This window comes from Sorex fumeus, unplaced genomic scaffold (assembly GCF_029834395.1).
Source record: "Sorex fumeus unplaced genomic scaffold, SorFum_2.1 ptg000063l, whole genome shotgun sequence".
Classification (NCBI taxonomy): Eukaryota; Metazoa; Chordata; class Mammalia; order Eulipotyphla; family Soricidae; genus Sorex; species Sorex fumeus.
This window is the reverse complement of record NW_026606120.1, coordinates 64,595,918-64,611,908: the sequence shown is the minus strand read 5'-3', so window position 1 is coordinate 64,611,908 and position 15,991 is coordinate 64,595,918. Positions and strand designations below refer to the sequence as shown.

Here is a 15,991-nt window from a genome sequence, read left to right as displayed (position 1 = left end):
TGTACCCTACTGCCAGACCTTGCATTCTAAAATATAGTTTGCTATTATCGGTTTCAGTTCAGAAGGCTTCAGTATTTACTCCAGATAAAAACTTCTGTCTTGCACCATTTCTATCAGGTTTGGGCTCTTATACTCCCTCTCCCTGTCCTTTTTCCTTTTTTATCCGTTGCTCATCTATAGGAAACACCTATTCCAGTTAAAATTGATCTAGAGTCATTTCTCAAATGTACCATTTTCTCTTTTTCGTTCTCACTATTTTGTCTAACATGTCTTCTCTCTTCCTCCATTCATCTTATATGTTGTTAATATTCTAAGCGGAGCCAGAAAAGGGAAGGGGCATACATATGTGTATGGGGGGGGAGGCTCTCATATGCAAGACAAGCATTTTATTATTAAGCTATGTAAAGCTTTTTACCTCCTCTCTATATATATGTACATATATATATACATATATATATACACACACACAGATAGAATCACAATGTGATTATCTGGTTATAGCAATTGTTAAATTAAAGCTATTAATGATGACTAATTTCCCTGTTAACTCTTTTCAAACTACATTTAGCATCTAATCACAGTACCGCATCTTCTCTCTCCTCTCTCTTGGCCAAGGCATACTAATCTCAGTCTATCTCTTTCTCCTTTTCTTCCTGCTCCACCACTCCACCTTTGATCAACACACGCCTCCCCCGCCAGTTACTTTCAACATAGCAATTTAAGTAATCTATTTTAAACTATTTAAAATTTAAGTCAGATCTTATCACATCTCTTGTCAACATCCCCTGCCCATCCTTTCCCATCTCACCCAGAATATAACTAAAAACTTCAGTAGCCTACAGCTCCTCTTAAAGTCTACCACTTCCTCCCAAACCCTTCTCTGCCCACAATCCTTTTACCACTTTGTTCTTATATCATGCTATTCTCTACTCCTGTGCAGTGCCCTCCTTGCTGTTGTCTCTAGACTCAAAGCAGAATCAGGGCCTTTGAACAAACTAATCCCTCTCACTAGAAAACTCCTTGGAAAAATCTTCATGTTCCATCCTTCCCATGGGGCTCTGATCAAATGTCTTCTCAATAAGATCATCATTGATACTCCCTAGTCTACTATCTATTTCCCTAAACAAAAGTCTAAATTCTCCAGTACAGTAAGACGTGTGTGTGTGTGTGTGTGTGTGTGTGTGTGTGTGTGTGTGTGTAGGGTTCTGTTCTCAAAATCCAAAACACAATCTCACAGATAAAAAGTACTTCAAAAGTAGTATTTAACGTGTGAGTGAAATGTTGACACTTAAAAATATGTTCATATTTGTAATCCTCTACTAGCTTCAAATGTATTTAGGCTCAAGCAAAAGCAAATGTCCTATAATAATAACAAGAAAGTTAAAATAGCAAGTGTTGAATATTAGCCTTGGCAATTGGACTATGAAATTCCATTTCTGAGAAAAGAGATGTCTGCAACTAGTAAAGAAAAAGAAACAGTTTACATTATAGTTAACTGCCTTGTTAAATTATATTGGTGTCTTGGGGAGACTATCCTTGACTCAACATTAATGCACATTTTGGAAGAACAAGTGGTTTTGGCCACCCCTGTGCTCTGTCTAAGGTGGAGAATGGAGCTAGTATGTAGTTTTCTCATCATCTAGCAGCAGAGTAAAATGGTGAAAAGAGCTTTATTGTTAGAGTCAGACATTAAACACTGAGTTAAACCCTGGCACTACTAGGTAGTATAATAGATTAGATTGATTAATTAATTAATCTTGAAGAGATTATATATCTTCTCTGAATCTTATGATTTATATAATTATCGAAATCATAAGCTATAAATATTATAATAATAGTCTGATTATGTATAAAATGGTACTAATAAAGGTTTTCACTATTCTTAATATTAAGTAATAGAAGACACATGAATCATGAGACATGTTCTGTTATGAATTTTAATAAATAACTTGTGAGCATTGTATCCTATGGAGGTAGCGATATCTTGTTTTCTTTTTGCTTTTTTCCTTTTTGGCTCACACCCAGCAATGCTCAGGGGCTACTCTTGGCTCTGCATTTGGGAATTACTCCTGGAGGTGCTTGGGGGACCATGTGGGATGCTGGGAATTGAACCGGGCCAGCCGCATGCAAGGCAAATGCCCTACCCGCTGTGCTATTTCTCCAGCCTGGTAGTGATATGTTTTGATGCTCAGTCCTACCCTTTACTTAAAGCAGAGGGAAAAGTAGCCTTTCCACTCATGTTTAAAGAGTAAGTCTTTCCTCCTGAGTCTTGCACCACACAGAAGCTCGGCAACACTAACTCTCTTGTCACAAGCTGACAAATTACAGCAGCCTTCCTAGTTCCTGAACTTGACCACCTACCTGAGTTCAGAAACCTATGCTTTATACCAGAACCCTCCTTCTATTTTTATTTTCAGTTCTCTCCACTTTCCTTATTCTCAAAATGTTCTGGTAGGTATCTGAAGTTGAAGATGCCATACCAAAAATTATCTATGAAATCAACAAAAGAAGAGTAAGATCAGTCAGCTGCTCTACATAATAAAAGTCATGAATATTAACTTTCAAATTGAGATGTGACAATCATGCATATGGGTTAAAATTTGGAATTATAACTTCCAGAGGGAAGAAAATATTTTGTCAGACCCCCTAAGCTAACTTATTGTGTGTTTATTTTAATGCAATTTTGTTTTGGAATCTAAAGGAAGCCAAAGCTGTAGTTGAAGAAACAAAAGCCCTTCGAAGTCGTCTTCATCTTGCTGAAGCCGCACAGAGGCAGGCACACGGTATGGAAATGGACTACGAAGAAGTCATCCGTCTGCTAGAGGCCGAGAATACAGAGCTAAAGGCTCAGCTTGCTGATTATTCTGACCAAAATAAAGTAAGCAACACAGTCCTCTTCTAGTTACCATGGTTTCCTTGCCGTTGTCATGTATCCTGTTTTCATTTTCTTTTCATCTGCGCTTCTAAACTAGGTCAGTGTTTGTCTTCTCTTAGTCAACTATAGGATGATGAGTTGTGATGCGGGTAACTGGGGAGGTTTTAAGCATCCTTTTATCCTGATAGCTTTGGGATGGAAGAGCATGTGGCCCAAATTTATGAGCATTATTGGTTAACATTGTACCCTCAGTCCATGTGTCCGGGAACTATTGCCATTTCACTAGTTACATTAGTTTTCTCCTTTTGTTTCTAAAGTTGCTAATGTGTCTTGTGGGGATGGAAACAGGAGAGTCTAGGGACAGTTTTGCTCTTTGATTAGAGTACTCAAAGAAGTGATAAAGTTAAATAATTTTTGCCGAAGGCTTAAGATAATTAATGAAAAGTGATTTTGAATTTCCTTTCCTTTTAATGTAAGATGTACTAAATTAGACTGGCAATTATTTTCATACCAAAATAAAAATTTATTTCAGAAAGCAATGTGGACAGGTTTTATTTTAATTAACATTATTTTGTTTTTATTGATGTAACATTAGTTTATAATAGTGCATATTTTTAAAAATATATTAGGGGTAAAGAATTGCCATACCACATCTACCTCCAAAGCATCAGTATCTTTCCATACAGTTCACAGAATCCTTCCATAGTACCCTTTCAGTGGCTGGAGTGATAGCACAGCGGGTAGGGCGTTCGCCTTACAAGCGGCCAACATGGCCAACCCGAGTTCGATTCCTCCGCCCCTCTCGGAGAGCCCGGCAAGCTACCGAGAGTATTCGATATGCCAAACACAGTAACAACAAAGTCTCCAATGGAGACGTTACTGGGCCCACTCGAGTAAATCGACGATCAACGGGAGGGCCTTTACCTTTTACCTTTTTACCCTTTCAGCCCACCCTCCTCTTCCCACCTTAGTAATCTTCATTCTTTTGTTAGAATCATTGGGTTTGTTTTCACTGGAGTTGTCTACTCTCTTGATTTATTTATTTATATTCTTCATATGAGTGAGAGCATCCAGTATTTATTTTACTCCTTCGGACTCATTTAGCTTAGCATGATACCCTCCAGAGCTGGAGCGATAGCACAGCGGGTAGGGCATTTGCCTTGCACGCAGCCAACATGGCGGACCGGAGTTCGATTCCTCTGCCCCTCTCGGAGAGACTGGCAAGCTGCCAAGTATCTCACCCACACGGCAAAGCCTGGCAAGCTACCCGTGACATATTTGATATGCCAAACACAGTAACAACAAAGTCTCCAATGGAGATGTTACTGGGCCCGCTCGAGCAAATCAGTGAACAACGGGAGGACAATGACAGTGGCAGTGATACCCTCCAGGTGTGTTCGTTTTGTAGCGGAAGACATGATTGCATCTTTCCTTATAACTGAGTAGTATTTTTCCATTCACTCATTCATCATTGTGCTTGGGTTGTTTCTAGATCATAAATAGCACCACAGTCAACATAGGTGTTATATATCATTTCAAGGTAATATTTCTGTCTTCTTTGGCTAGATGCCTAGGAGTAAAGTTGATGCATGATATGGTAATTCTATTTTTATTTTTTTTAGTAGTTTTTATTACTCAGTGCTGTAAAGGTGTAAAGTATGAACCAGACAACCATCCAACCAAAAGTGAATGAGGGCTCCTTTTTTCTCTAGACTATCCCATCATCATTTGTTCTTTCTACCCTTTTTAATGTAGGCCATTTGTTCTGGTATGACATGATAGCTCATTGTCACTTTTATTTCTCTGATTATAAATCAGAATGGTGAGCATTTCTTCATGGGGTTTTTTGACTATCTGAATTTTTTGAGAAATGTTTGCTCAGCTGTTCAGATCTTCTCATTTTTTGAGGGCATTACTTGTGATGGTTGTTCCTAAGTTTTTGTGTGCTTTTTATATCTTGGACAGTAACCTTTTGTCGGTTGTATGGTGTGTAAATATTTTCTCATTTAGTTGCATGTCTTTTTTAGTGATTTTTAATTTTGTGTAAGTGGATGGTGCAAGAGATTAAACTCATTGGCTGGAGCAATAGCACAGCGGGTAGGGCACTTGCCTTGCACGCAGCTGACCAGGGCCAACCCTGGTTCAATTCCTCCGCCCCTCTGGGAGAGCCCAGCAAGCTACCAAGAGTATCTTGCCTGCACGGCAAAGCCTGGCAAGCTAACTGTGATGTTAGCTTGCCAAACACAGTAACAAGTCTCACAATTTGATGAGATGTTACTGGTAGGGCTGGAGTGATAGCACAGCGGTAGGGCATTTGCCTTGCAGCAGCCAACATGGCCGACCCGAGTTCGATTCCTCCGCCCCTCTTGGAGAGCCTGGCAAGCTACCGAGAGTATCTCGCCCGCACAGCAGAGCCTGGCAAGCTACCCATGACGTACTCGATATGCCAAACACAGTAACAACAAAGTCTCCAGTGGAGACGTTACTGGGCCCGCTCGAGCAAATCAGTGAACATTGGGAGGACAGTGCTACAATGCTACCTCACACATACACAAGGCAAGTGCTTTATCACGGAACTATGTCCACGACCCTAGTGAGAATTTCTTTCTTAATCCAGATGCTTTTTAGTTTGATAGGATCCCGTTATTTATCTTGCTTTTGTTTTCCTTGGCTATAGAATTGAAAGCACCACAAAGTCAGCATTTCTATTTTGTTTATGTTTTCCTCATATATTTCATTAATTTGACTCTAACAGACAAATCTTTAATCTATGTAAATTTAGTGTCTGTGTATGGTATAAGAGGGTGGTACAAATTCATTCCACTGCAAGTAGCTAACCAGTTTTCCTAACTCCATTTGTTAGACTTTTCTTTCTCCCTTTAATATTCTTAACTCCTTTGTGGTGAATTAATTATCCATACTTTATTTCTGGGCTTTTAATTCTATTCCATTGGTTGGAGTGTCTGCTTTTATTCCTCTACCACTGAACCACATGGTTTTGATTGCTATAGTTGAGTTTTAAGTTGGGAAACATAATGCTTTCCATCTTGTTTTTTTTTTCAGAATTGCTTTGGTTATTGGGTGTGGTTTGGGGGAAAGAGGGCATGGTACCAGGCAAATTTAGTCCTATCCTTATGTTCTTTAAAAATGCTTTTGAAATTTTGAGGGATTGCATCAAATCTATATAAATGTTTGGAGTGGGTTAATCATTTCATCAAGGTTGATGTGCTTTTTTTTCTAATTTTTTATCACTATCACTATCACCCCGTTGTTCATTGATTCGCTCAAGCGGGCCCAGTAATGTCTCCATTCGTCCCTGTCACGTACTAGTGTAGCCCAATGACATATTGGGGGCTCCTTCAGGATTAGGGAAATGAGGATTCATTGTTATTGTTTTTGACATATCGAGTATCCCACGGGTAGCTTGTCAGGCTCTGCCGTGCGGGCAGTATACTCTCGGTAGCTTGCCAGGCTCTCCGAGAGGGATGGAAGCTTTTGGGGTAGCCTCTAATCACCTTTACAGGCGTTCCTAGTCAGGTATATAGGTGGGTATGATACTCTCAGTAGCCTGCCGGGTTCTCTGAGAGTGAGAACTAAAGAATAAGAAGTCATGCGGCTGACTTGGAGATCTCAGCCCCGGGTCCCCCACACCTGGATTCCTCTGCCAGTTCCTCATCCAAGCGTGTGGAGAGTGGTCTCAGCATGCCTTTGGCTAGGTCCCGGAGGTCCTCAGCTGTCGGGGCTCTGCTCATGGCGGAGAGGGAAACTCAATCCGCCCTCCTCCAAGGGGCCCCGGTGAGGACAGCCAGGTGCAGGAGCAGGAGACTCTGCCTTGTTCTCTTCTGGGAGCTTGGTTTTCTATTTTTTTTAAAAAATAATTTAATGTAATGTATGTATTTTATCTTATTGTCTGCAGTAGTGATAATTTAGCTTCTTTTCTAGTTTGAATTCCTTCCATTACTCTTTTTATTTTTACCCTAATTGCTGTGGCTAGTACTTCCAGTACTATGTTTGTTGAATAATAGTGGTGAGACCAGACACCCTTCCTTTTTTGAGGGGATCACACCCAGCAATACACAAAGGTACTCCTGGCTCTGCACTCAGGAATTACTCCTGGCATGCTCGGGGAACCATATGGGTTGCTGGGAATCGAACCCGGGTTGCCACGTGCAAGGCAAATGCCCTACCTGCTGTGCTATTGCTCCAGCCCCCAGACACTGTTCTTTTGTCCCTCATGTTGGAATTAAAGCTTGCAACTTTTCACCACTGAGTATGATAACCGTGTGTTTCTTGTGGGTTCCCTTTACTGTGTTTGGGTATATTCCTTCTATCCCTATTTTGTTCAAAGTATTCATCATAAAGAGATATTAATCTGGCTACAGATGAGTCTCAGTGGTAGAGCTCTTGCCTTGCATCTATGAGATCATGTATTTAATCCCCCAGTACTTCTAAAATAGCCAAAACCCAAAGAAAACAAAATAAAGGGAATGTTAAATCATATCAAAAGTGTCCTGTGCATTTAATGATATGATCATATATTTTGATCTTTCCTTTTGGTTATGGCTGTACTGCATTCATTTTTATATGTTGAACTATTCATGCATCTCTGAAATAATTCTCATGGTTAATTGGTGATACGTGCTATGATCCTTCTAACCTATTGTTGAATCTGGCTCATTATGTTCTTATTAATGGTGTTTACATCTGTGTTTATCAGGGATATTAGCCTGTAGTTTTCTTTTGTGATATCTGTGTCTGCTTTTGGTATTAGGATAATGTTTGCTTCATTGGAACTGTTTGAAAACAAGTTCCATTTTTTCACTTTTTTTGGAAGAGTTTGATAAGGTAATAGGTCATATTTGCAGGTTTGTTAGAATTCGCTGGTCAACCCATTTCATCTAAGGGTTTTGTTTTGGGAGAGTATTTTGATTATTGTTTCTCTTGCCTTGCTTATATGTGACATAGTCATGTTTTCTGTTTTATCCTGATTGACTATTAGAAGGTTGTCTAATTCTATTAAGTTCGCCAATTTAGTGGCATGAAGTTGTTTATGTAAGTTTCTTATTAACAATATATTTCTTTGCTATCTGTCATAACTCCTCTCCTTTTATTTCTAATTCTATTTGGTAGGGTTTTTTTAGTCCAAAAATCTAGCTAAAATATGTTGTTTATTATATATTTACAGTAAATATTGATAAATGTTTACACTGCCTAGTTTTTTAAAAAATACTGTGATGTATTCGATATGCCAAACACAGTAACAACAAAGTCTCCAGTGGAGACGTTACTGGGCCCGCTCGAATAAAATGATGAACAACGGGAGGACATTGACAGTGACATTGAAAAAATCACAGAAACAAAAAATATATGAACTATATTGACTCCATAAACATTTTATTATTTTTGTGTATTTTGTTTTTTTGCTTTTTTTGGGTCACAGCCGGCGATACACAAGGTTACTCCTGGCTCTGCACTCAGGAATTACTCCTGGCGGTGCTCAGGGGACCATATGGGATGCTGGGAGTCAAATCCGGGTTGGCTGCGTGCAAGGCAAATGCCCTACCCACTGTGCTATCTCTCCAGCCCCTGTTTTTGTGTATTTTAATGTCAGCTTATACTTTCTACCAAAATAAAAAATCACCTGCTCTTTTACTAAAAAGTATTAAATAAACAGTTTATTTGGGGGAAAAAAATTGTATTTAAACTGAGTCCATTTATAAACAACACTGCAATACAGAAAAGTTAGCTATACAAGAGGATCTAGTCTATAATAATATTACATCTTCAATATTTTTTGGTAGTGTGTTTATATATGTTCAAAGTGAGCTTAAAATAATTCTGCAGTAGTTTGATGTGTTTTCTAGACTCCACTAAATCAGGATTATTAACAGTGATTTTAGGCCATAGAAATTGCTTTGTCAATGGTATATTTTAAAATCTCCTTTGTCAGGACAAGAGTAGTAGTAGAGCTGGTAGAGCACTTGAATGCAGAGCAAGGAGTAACCCCTAAACATCAAAGGGTGTGGCCCCCAACCAAACAAATAATAATTAAATAAAAATAAATAAAACGTCCTTTGTACTTTCTTCTTAAAATTTTTATTATATACTCTGAAGTGATCATTTTAACTGTACACAAGCTTAGAATTAGGTTGTCATTCCTTGTGAAAATGTTATCAGACATCTCTAGCTTTCTCATGTTATTTGTCTATATCGTCCATCTTTTACACTTAACTTTGCACTCTCCTTAATATTGTAATGTGCATATGATTAACGTGTAATCCAATTTGTACCATCTTACTAATTTTTCATCTTTTTATGTTTTTTAATACTATTTTTTGTTTTGTTCAAATTTTGTTTGTTTAGGAGCTATGCCTGGAGCAATAGCACAGCAGTGGGGCATTTGCCTTGGATGTGGCCGGCCTGGCTGAGCCGGGTTCGATTCCTCCACCCCTCTTAGAGAGCCCAGCAAGCTACCAAGAGTATCCTGCCCACACCGTAGAGCCTGGCAAGCTCCCTGTGGCAATATGCCAGAAACAGTAACAACAAGTCTCACAATGGAGACGTTACTAGTGCCCGATGAACAAAGGGAGAACAGTGCTACAGTGCAGGAGTTATGCCCAATGGGTTCAGGACTTATTCCTGGCTCTGTGCTTAGAGGTCACTCCTGATAAAGTGTGGGGGACAATAGCCAGAGATCCAACAGAGGTCTGCTGTGTGCAATGCAAGCACCTTAAAAACTGTACTATCTTTTTGTTCCACTGGTAGTTTTTTTTAAAAATTGGTTCAGATTTCTACTGTATCCCTTGCTATCACTCCATTTATTTTTCACTGTTAGTTTAAAAGTTAGATTTTGCTACTAATTGTTAATGTTTATCCTAGAAATTTTTTACATTCTATTTTAACAGGTTATAAAACTGATCACTAGTTTTCCTCTTCTAAATTTTACAGCATATCAGAACATAGATCCAATTATTGACTTTTGACAGTATGTATTAGACACAATTACAATTTATTTTGTGTATCCTATCTTTGTTTAGATTGACTCCTTATACTTACCATTTTCTTTGTCCAGTCTTTCTTCTTACATCTCAGAAATCCCCAGGTACTTTTTTTTAAGTACATCTTTTAGAAAAAATTTATTTGGTAAGAATCTGTTGATGATAAAATTTCTTATTTTGTCTGAAAACATTTATCTCTTGCTCTTTAAATATAATTTTTGCTGCTTGTAGAATGCAAAGTTGCTATTCGGTTTATTTCAGTGTTTTTATTCAATGTTGTGATATCAGCTGTCAATCTGTCATTTGTTTCCAATCTGTTGTTTATTTCTAAATGATTTTATAATCTCTGTGTCTTTAGTATTCTTCAGTTTGACTATGATGAGTCATGCGTTGACTTACTTTTATTTACATTGTTTGAATCTCATAGAGCTTCCTGATAAGAGACACATATCTTTTATCATTTCTAAAACACCCTAAGTTTTACTCTAAGCTTGTTTTTGACCCATCTTATGTATTTCAGAAAAGATGCCAGATCTTTATTTTACTGTTTTCTCTCTATTCTCTTCCTCCTATTGTTTTCTCTTTGTTTCTTCATTATAAGAAACTTCTTAACTTCTCTCTTCCAGTTTACCTCTTCTCTTTTTAGTTGTATCTAATTCAATATTAAATTCACAAATTGAGTTTCACCTTTATTTGTGATCACATTTTTCACTTTAAATTGATATTAGAGGCAGAGACATAGTACAATAGGTAAGGTCTTGCCTTCAGGTGACCTGAATTTGATCACAAGCACCAATATAGTCTCTACCAGGAATAATACCTAAGTTCAAAGCCAGGAGCAACTCCTGAGCACAGCTGAGTGGTTGTGGCAAAAAATTATTTTATGTTTTACATATTTTGATTCTTGTCCACGTATGCTGTCAATTTCTTCTTAGTTTTTATTTGTTTTGTTGGGGTGTTTTTGTAGTTTTGGGGTTTTTTTGTTTGGTTTGGTTTGGTTTGATTTGGTGGGGTGTGAGGGTGGGAGCAGCAAATCCAGCAAGGCTGCGGGACTATTCCAGTCCTGTGCTTTGGCGTTGATCATCCCCAGTGGTACTCAAGAGACCATGTGGCAGCAGGAATCAAATCCCCTCTCTACTATCTCTCTTGCTTATATTTAAAATCATCTTAAATGTTACTTTATGTGTATCTGGTCACATACTACAATGCATTATCTATTGTATTTATAGGTGTAACCCTGTAATTTGTTTCCTTATGACAACTTTCATTCATAATAGCTTATTTCCTGAGGCCATGCCTACTTTTGGAAAATTATATGTGGGAATTTCTGAGAACTGTGTTTAGAAAATATCCCTTCAGAAAAAAATATTTTGTTTACTTCAACTAGCCTGCAACCAATTTAAACAAAATTTTCAGTTTATAAATTTATAGATTTCATAGGTAATGTAAATTTTTAGTGCAAGTCTGCATGAATGGAGGCTTATTGTTAGAAATATCCAGAGGATGGGGCCAGAGTGATAGTACAACAGGTAAGGCATTCACCTTGTTCATCACCCACCCAGGATGGAACCCCAGCACCCCATATGGTCTCCCAGCCCATCAGGAGTGATTCCTGAGCCAGAGATAAGAGTAAACCCTGAGCACCACTGAGTGTGACCGCCCTCCCTCCCCCACAAAAAAAAAAAAAAGAAATCAACCAAAAGAAATATTCCATAACCACTCACAAGAGTCAAATTCAATAACCTTAAATAGGCTATTTTACATCAGTGAAGATTATAAAGGTTATTTCTTCCTAGTTCACCCATTAAATATTACTATTTGCCATTTATGCCTAATAAAAGGTGCTCAGCATCTCAGATTTTAAGGAGCACTGTATCCATGGGCCTACTGAACCATTGACCCAGTTGCCTGAGTATCACTGGGAGTGACCCCTATGTGCCCTGAGCACTAATTGGGAGACCTAAAAATATACAAACAAAATTTATTTTACTGTAACAATCAATAAAACTATCTATTTTATTTCATAAAAATTTCATCATTCCTACGCAATTTGACTTGGAATATATAAATGGAGAGTCCCCCCTCCCCCAATCAGGGGATATATACAGTAAGAAAGACAATACATGATACGGTATGTTTTATGTTAGTTATGAAAACAGGATATGAGTCATTATTATATAAATCGGAGAACTATATAAGACACTCCTTTTGACACTCCATTTTCCTGTCTAGGAAAATGTTCAGGAATTAAGAAAGAGAATCACAGTACTTGACTGCCAGTTGAGAAAATCAGAAATGGCCCGAAAAACTTTTGAGGCATCTACTGAAAAACTGCTTCATTTTGTAGAGGTAGGTAAATTTTTCTGTTCCATTATTTTATGTACATTCTTCAAAATGTATAGGCAACAGACAAATGAGCATTATGGAGTCCAGAGGCTTATAAAATTTTCTTGTGCTCAAAACAGCAGTGCTCACTTACAGTGAGATTTTTAATTACCCAGATAATTAAAATATCAACTATTTTAATGATTGTTAGGAAAAATCATTGGGGTAAGAGTTTTGATTTATTGATGATTTACATGTATTACCTTTTAATAAAGAGTTTTCAAAATATTATTTGATACATTTTTGCCCCATAAGTATGTCTATAAATTTATATTTCTGACTAAAATTCTCCCTACATAAACTTTGTAATGAATGATGTGGAGCGGTGATAGGGAAGTTATAAATATTAAGCAAGAAAAGACATTTTAAAAATCGTCAAACTTACTTATCTTCTTTACTCTCTTGTTTGTCACTAGGCTATTCAGGAATTATTTTCTCATCATCCTGCTTCTTTATCAAATTTAAGGTAAGATTAAGTGCTTTCTGAAAAGTATGACCACTGATTCCATTTTTCATCTAGAAGTGGTGAAAAGGTACTAGCTTGTTAGTTTTAAGATGCTGCACAACTCGTTATGGGTGTCATTCTTGAATGTCTCTTGGAAAAAGATTTAAGGACACATTGTTTTGGACCCCTCAGACAAATTTCTGGAAGTAATTAGTCAGACACTGTAACCTATAGGTAACTCTTGCTTTTTAAAGGTTCAAGTTATATCATTTTACATTTCAGGGAAAACCTGCACTAGTATATGGTTTCAAAAATTTGAAAAAGAATTCTGAATATTTTTACAGCAAAAGGTATAAAGCAGAAATAGTGTTCAGCATTTTTTTAACAAATATTCTAGAGGCATCTAGCAGGGGTTTTTGTCTCCCATCCCTTGGGACCTGCTTTATACACTAAATGCAGTAGTGGTGTCCAGCATTTGTTTTTCAACAAACATTGTAGAGGCATCTAGCAAGAGTGGTCTCTCCCACCTCTTGCATTGGGACCTGCATTATACAGGTTGTATATTTATTATATCATTTCTATTTTTTCTATATGTCATTGTTATTAGCCATATCTTCTGTGTTATTTGTGGCATGTTTTCTTTTATTTTTCAAAGTTTTTCAGTTAAAATTTTATGAGGATGTGCAAAAATATTAATGATATTCATTTATTTCAGGAGCCAGAGAGATAATACAAGGGTTCGGATGCTTGCTTACATATGGCTGATCTCAGTTCAATCCCTGGCACAAAACATGGTCCCCTAAACTTTACCTGGGGTCACACCTAAGCACAGATCCAGGAATAGCTCCTGAACAATTCCAGGTGTTGTCTCAAACACCCCTGTACCTCCCAAAAATATTTCTTTATTTCTCAGGTATATAATCATTTTGTTATATGATGAAAAGTGTGTTAAAGTTTCCATTTATAAATTTCCAAAGCAATATTTCCTGCATCTTATAATAGCTGCCTCTCGCAATGTACTTCTACTTCTAGCAATATATGCTTATAGATACTCTACACTATGAAAGCAGCATCTTAATAAAGGTAGATGACTCCTTGTATTCTCATTGTTTTGGTTTTTTTCCCCCGGTTTTGGAGCTACACCTGGAAGTGCTCAGTGATTACTTCTTGTTCTGTGCCTAGAGATCACTCCCGGCAGTACTCGGGGTACCATATGTGGTACTAGGAATTGAACCAAGTTTACACCCAAAGTGTCCTTATGCCCAGCAAATGCCTTAATCCTTGTAATAGCTCTCTGACCTTCTCATTATATTTTGTTTAGAAAATATCTGTGATAGTATACTTTTTTTTTTAATGTTTGTTTTTTGACCACACTGGGAGCCTCATTTTATGCTCCCTTCCAGGAAAAGCAGACATGAGTTCTGGAGGGTGGCCAATGAGGAGATTATCTGGCACCGGCAGGGAGTGGCTTGTGGGTGTGACCCCTGGGCCGCCAGAGGCTGGGGGAAGCAGGCAGAGGATCTCTGCTCCCAAGTCCTATTAAGCCCAGAGTGTAGAGTCACAAGGTTCTGCATTACCTGGGTTCTGTGGGACTTTGTTTATGTGTGAAGCTCGGCCCAAACATCTAGAAAGCAGCCTGGAGCATGATGGTGGTTGGATAGTGGAGGTAGTGGGGCATAAAATGAGGCTCCCATAACCATACCACCAGACTCTGCACGAGGGCCCTCCCCGTCCCAAGGGACCCAGCCCCAGCAGCCAGCCTCCACTATCCAACCGCCGCCATGCTCCAGGCCGCTTTCTGGACTGCAAAGTGGCCACGCAACAGTCACATCATAAGACACTTCCTACCTATTTTCCATAATTACCACACCATAGTTGATAGGGTTCAGACAGTAAGTAAGCAACAAATCATAGAAATATATATATATATATACATATGTGTGTGTGTATATATATATCACGATCACGATCATCCTGTTGTTCATCAATTGTCTCGAGCAGGCACCAGTAACATCTCCTTCTACCTAGCCCTGAGATTTTAAAAGAGCCTTTCCAATGCTCTTTCAAGATTAGGAGGATGAGACCCATCATTGTTACTGGTATTCGGCATATTGAGTATGACACGGGAAGTTTGCCAGACTCTGCCGTGCGGGCAGGATACTTTTGGTAGCCTGCCAGGTTCTCCAAAGGAAAAATGAGACAATAGGATGTTGTGTGGCCACATTTGCGGCCACGCGCTTCCAGGAGATGGGTTTTATAGTCTTTGCGTCTTGGCTGTTGATGGGACCAACCTGGCGCTGGCGGCAGCTGGTGGGTGTGACGCCTACCTACTGGAAGATGGGGCGTCTGGGTGGAGAAGGCCCAGTCCCAATCTGAGCAGGCTTTGAGACCTCAGCCCCGGGACCTGCATGTCTGGGTTCCTCTGCCAGTTCTTTCATGCATGAGGCTTGTCTGGACGTATGGGGAGTGGTCCCAGCATGGCCGTGGCTGGCTCCGGAAGTCCTCAGCTGCTGGGACTCTGCTCAGGGCTGTGGTGGCGGGGGAGAGAAGCTCAATCCTCCCCCCTCCAAGGGGCCCAGGCGCGGGGCAGGAGACATATAATATACATATATATACATATATATATATACATATATATATATACATATATATATATATACCTGCACGGGTAGAGCCTGGCAAGCTCCCGGTGGCATATTTGTTATGCCAAAACCAGTAACAATAATGGGTCTCATTCCCCTGACCCTGAAAGAGCCTCCAATTGTTGGGAAAGACGAGTAAGGAGAGGCTGCTAAAATCTCAGGGCTGGGACAAATAGAGACGTTATTGGCACACACTCGAGTAAATCGACTAACAACGGGGTGACAGTGACAGTGACAGACAGTGACCAAACTGGGTGGTGCTCAGAGCTTAGTCTTGGCTCTTAGCTCAGAGATCACCCCTGGCTGTGCTAGGGGACCATATATGGTGCCAAGAATCAAACTCTAGTTGACTGAATGCAAGGCAGGTGTCTTTCTGGCTATACTGGTAGAAAAGTCATTTTAATGTAAAATTTTGTTTCTTCTACTAAATGAACCTATTTTTTCATTCTTATTCATATTGCTTATGATACAAGACAATTATGTGAACTCCATGATGATTATTTATATTCATGGTCACGGTCCTCCCGTTGTTCATCGATTTGCTCGAGCGGGCCCAGTAACGTCTCCGTCATGAGACTTGTTGTTACTGTGTTTGGCATATCGAATACCTCACGTGTAGCTTGCCAGTCTCTGCCTTGTGGGCGAG

General features: G+C 38.9%; 1 protein-coding gene across 1 annotated transcript in view; it reads left to right on the top strand.

Annotated features, from left to right (window-relative positions):
• Positions 1-15,991, top strand: part of STXBP4 (syntaxin binding protein 4) — a 184,688-nt gene that overhangs the window by 87,487 nt on the left and 81,210 nt on the right. The window contains exons 12-14 of the mRNA XM_056127634.1: positions 2,702-2,878; positions 12,106-12,222; positions 12,675-12,724. Of these exons, the coding sequence (XP_055983609.1) occupies positions 2,702-2,878; positions 12,106-12,222; positions 12,675-12,724 (344 nt within the window). The remainder of the gene's footprint in view (positions 1-2,701; positions 2,879-12,105; positions 12,223-12,674; positions 12,725-15,991) is intronic.